Below are 1,732 nucleotides of genomic sequence, written 5' to 3'. Positions count from 1 at the left end.
TTTTAATAATATTATTATTTTAATATATAAATTAATATTTTTTATCTAAAATTTAGAAAATGTCTAGGCCCAAAAAACTATTATGAGACGGCCCTATATATATATAGTTACGATGGATATCCAAAAATTAGGTAATTTAAGCTGATGATAGATATCATAGAGATGTGACGTAACACGAGTGACCTAAGAAATTAAATACGAAAAAAGAAATTAAAAATCGTAAGATTTAGGGTTTCACATGAGAGACGCTGATGATATCCGTACGGCCGAGTTTGTTGCGAAGGCGAAGGACAATGGCCACTGCGTCTACGCTGTCTTCTCCTACCACAACCACTCGATCTTTCTTCTCCCCTTCCAATCCCACAAACTTCACTCCTTCATGCAAAATTATTTTTTATTTATTTCTGATAAAAAGGGGAAAAAAACATCATGCATGGATGATGATGATGATGCATGCATCATGCATGCATGCAGTAGTTTGAGATCTCTTACCATCAGATCCTGCAGCAATCTTGAGTGCCTTCGATCTGCATTTTTCGCATCTCATCTCTACCGACATCAAGATCTTCTGCCCATTTCCCACATTTCAAGATCATGCCTTCGAATTCCATGTGTGTGTGTATATATATATATATACACACACACACCATAAAGAAGATATACATAAACTGTAATCTAGTCATATAAATATACCACTTACCTTCGCCATTTCTGCAACCCCTCTCGGAATTATTGTTCTTGGTTTAACTATTTCCCAATTGATTAATTGCGCTATTGAGATCTAAAATAAGATTTCAGCAATGGAAAAGATCCGATAATATTTTCATCTTACATAAAGTAACTTAAATAGAAAACATATATAACTAAACCCTAACTAAACTAATTAGTCTAACCAAACTAATATTTAACTATAGTTACATTATAATAATTCTATAATATGCTCGATGGGAATATATATAGACAAGGCATGGTTCATTTTCACCTGCTAAGGTTATATATATATATATATCAGGCCGGTCTCATTGGTCATGTTCACACTCCACAACCAAACAAAAAGAAAAGACCTCGTCGTAGGTCTTGTAATAAATATTAATATTGACGACCATCGAGGCGAGTCCTAAGGCAGGTCAAGTCCGTAAGAAAAACTGTTATTATTTGTTAAAAAAAATAATATGTATATATTATAAGGTGCAAACTGTTAATTACCTCTTATAATTATGTGTTTATATATATATATATATATTGTTATTATTACGTCCTAGTAATGATTAGGATGTCAAACAAAATTGTTAATTTGGTTCCTATCCAATGTTACATCTTAAACAGGGGTGAAAATGTTAAATTCAAACAACTGTGGGTGTTTATGTAAAGATCTAAAAAAGAATACGAAAACATTTTCTAAAGAAGATAGCCGACCGGACAAAAAGTGTAAAGTTCAATTACTAAAATGTCCGTTTTTTTACACTATTTACATATATTTTTACTATAAAGTTCATATCTTTTTATCAGCTTCTCACGAAATCGATGGTTACAAAAATACAATAGGTCCTTCATTCTCTAACGAATACCTATGATGGGACCATGGAGCAGCAGCCGCTCATGCGAAGATACTGGCCGATCAAGAAGAATGAGAGATGGAGCTTTTAGCTGCCACTGTGATCGATGAACAGGTGGGTTAAATCTCAAATCTTGTCACCCGGTGCTTCTCTTGAACTTGTTTTTGAGTTTTTGC

The 1,732-nt window shown here is 33.3% G+C and overlaps 1 protein-coding gene across 3 annotated transcripts; it reads right to left on the bottom strand.

Annotated features, from left to right (window-relative positions):
- Nucleotides 1-175: 175 nt before the first annotated feature.
- On the bottom strand, nt 176-807 carry LOC104810216. Of its 3 annotated transcripts, none has more exons than XM_010536409.2 (3): nt 701-807; nt 493-568; nt 176-375 (listed from the first exon to the last, which is right to left on the bottom strand). In XM_010536409.2, the coding sequence occupies exons 1-3, from the start codon at nt 707-709 to the stop codon at nt 227-229; spliced, it is 234 nt and encodes a 77-aa protein (XP_010534711.1). In that variant the 5' UTR covers nt 710-807; the 3' UTR covers nt 176-226. The 3 variants fall into 3 exon arrangements, with proteins under 3 accessions (XP_010534711.1, XP_010534713.1, XP_010534712.1); XM_010536411.2 differs by having other exon boundaries at nt 176-372; XM_010536410.2 differs by having other exon boundaries at nt 493-565.
- Between the last annotated feature and the right edge of the window lie 925 nt (nt 808-1,732).

This window comes from Tarenaya hassleriana, unplaced genomic scaffold (assembly GCF_000463585.1).
Source record: "Tarenaya hassleriana unplaced genomic scaffold, ASM46358v1 Cleome1736, whole genome shotgun sequence".
Lineage (NCBI taxonomy): Eukaryota > Viridiplantae > Streptophyta > Magnoliopsida > Brassicales > Cleomaceae > Tarenaya > Tarenaya hassleriana.
Note: the sequence above shows the minus strand (reverse complement) of the source record. Positions and strands in the feature narration are given on the sequence as shown.

Coding starts and splice junctions, on each gene's coding strand:
- LOC104810216 (XM_010536409.2), bottom strand. Junction 376..492: donor GATTGCTGCAGGATCTGATG/GTAAGAGATCTC, acceptor TTTTGCATGAAG/GAGTGAAGTTTGTGGGATTG.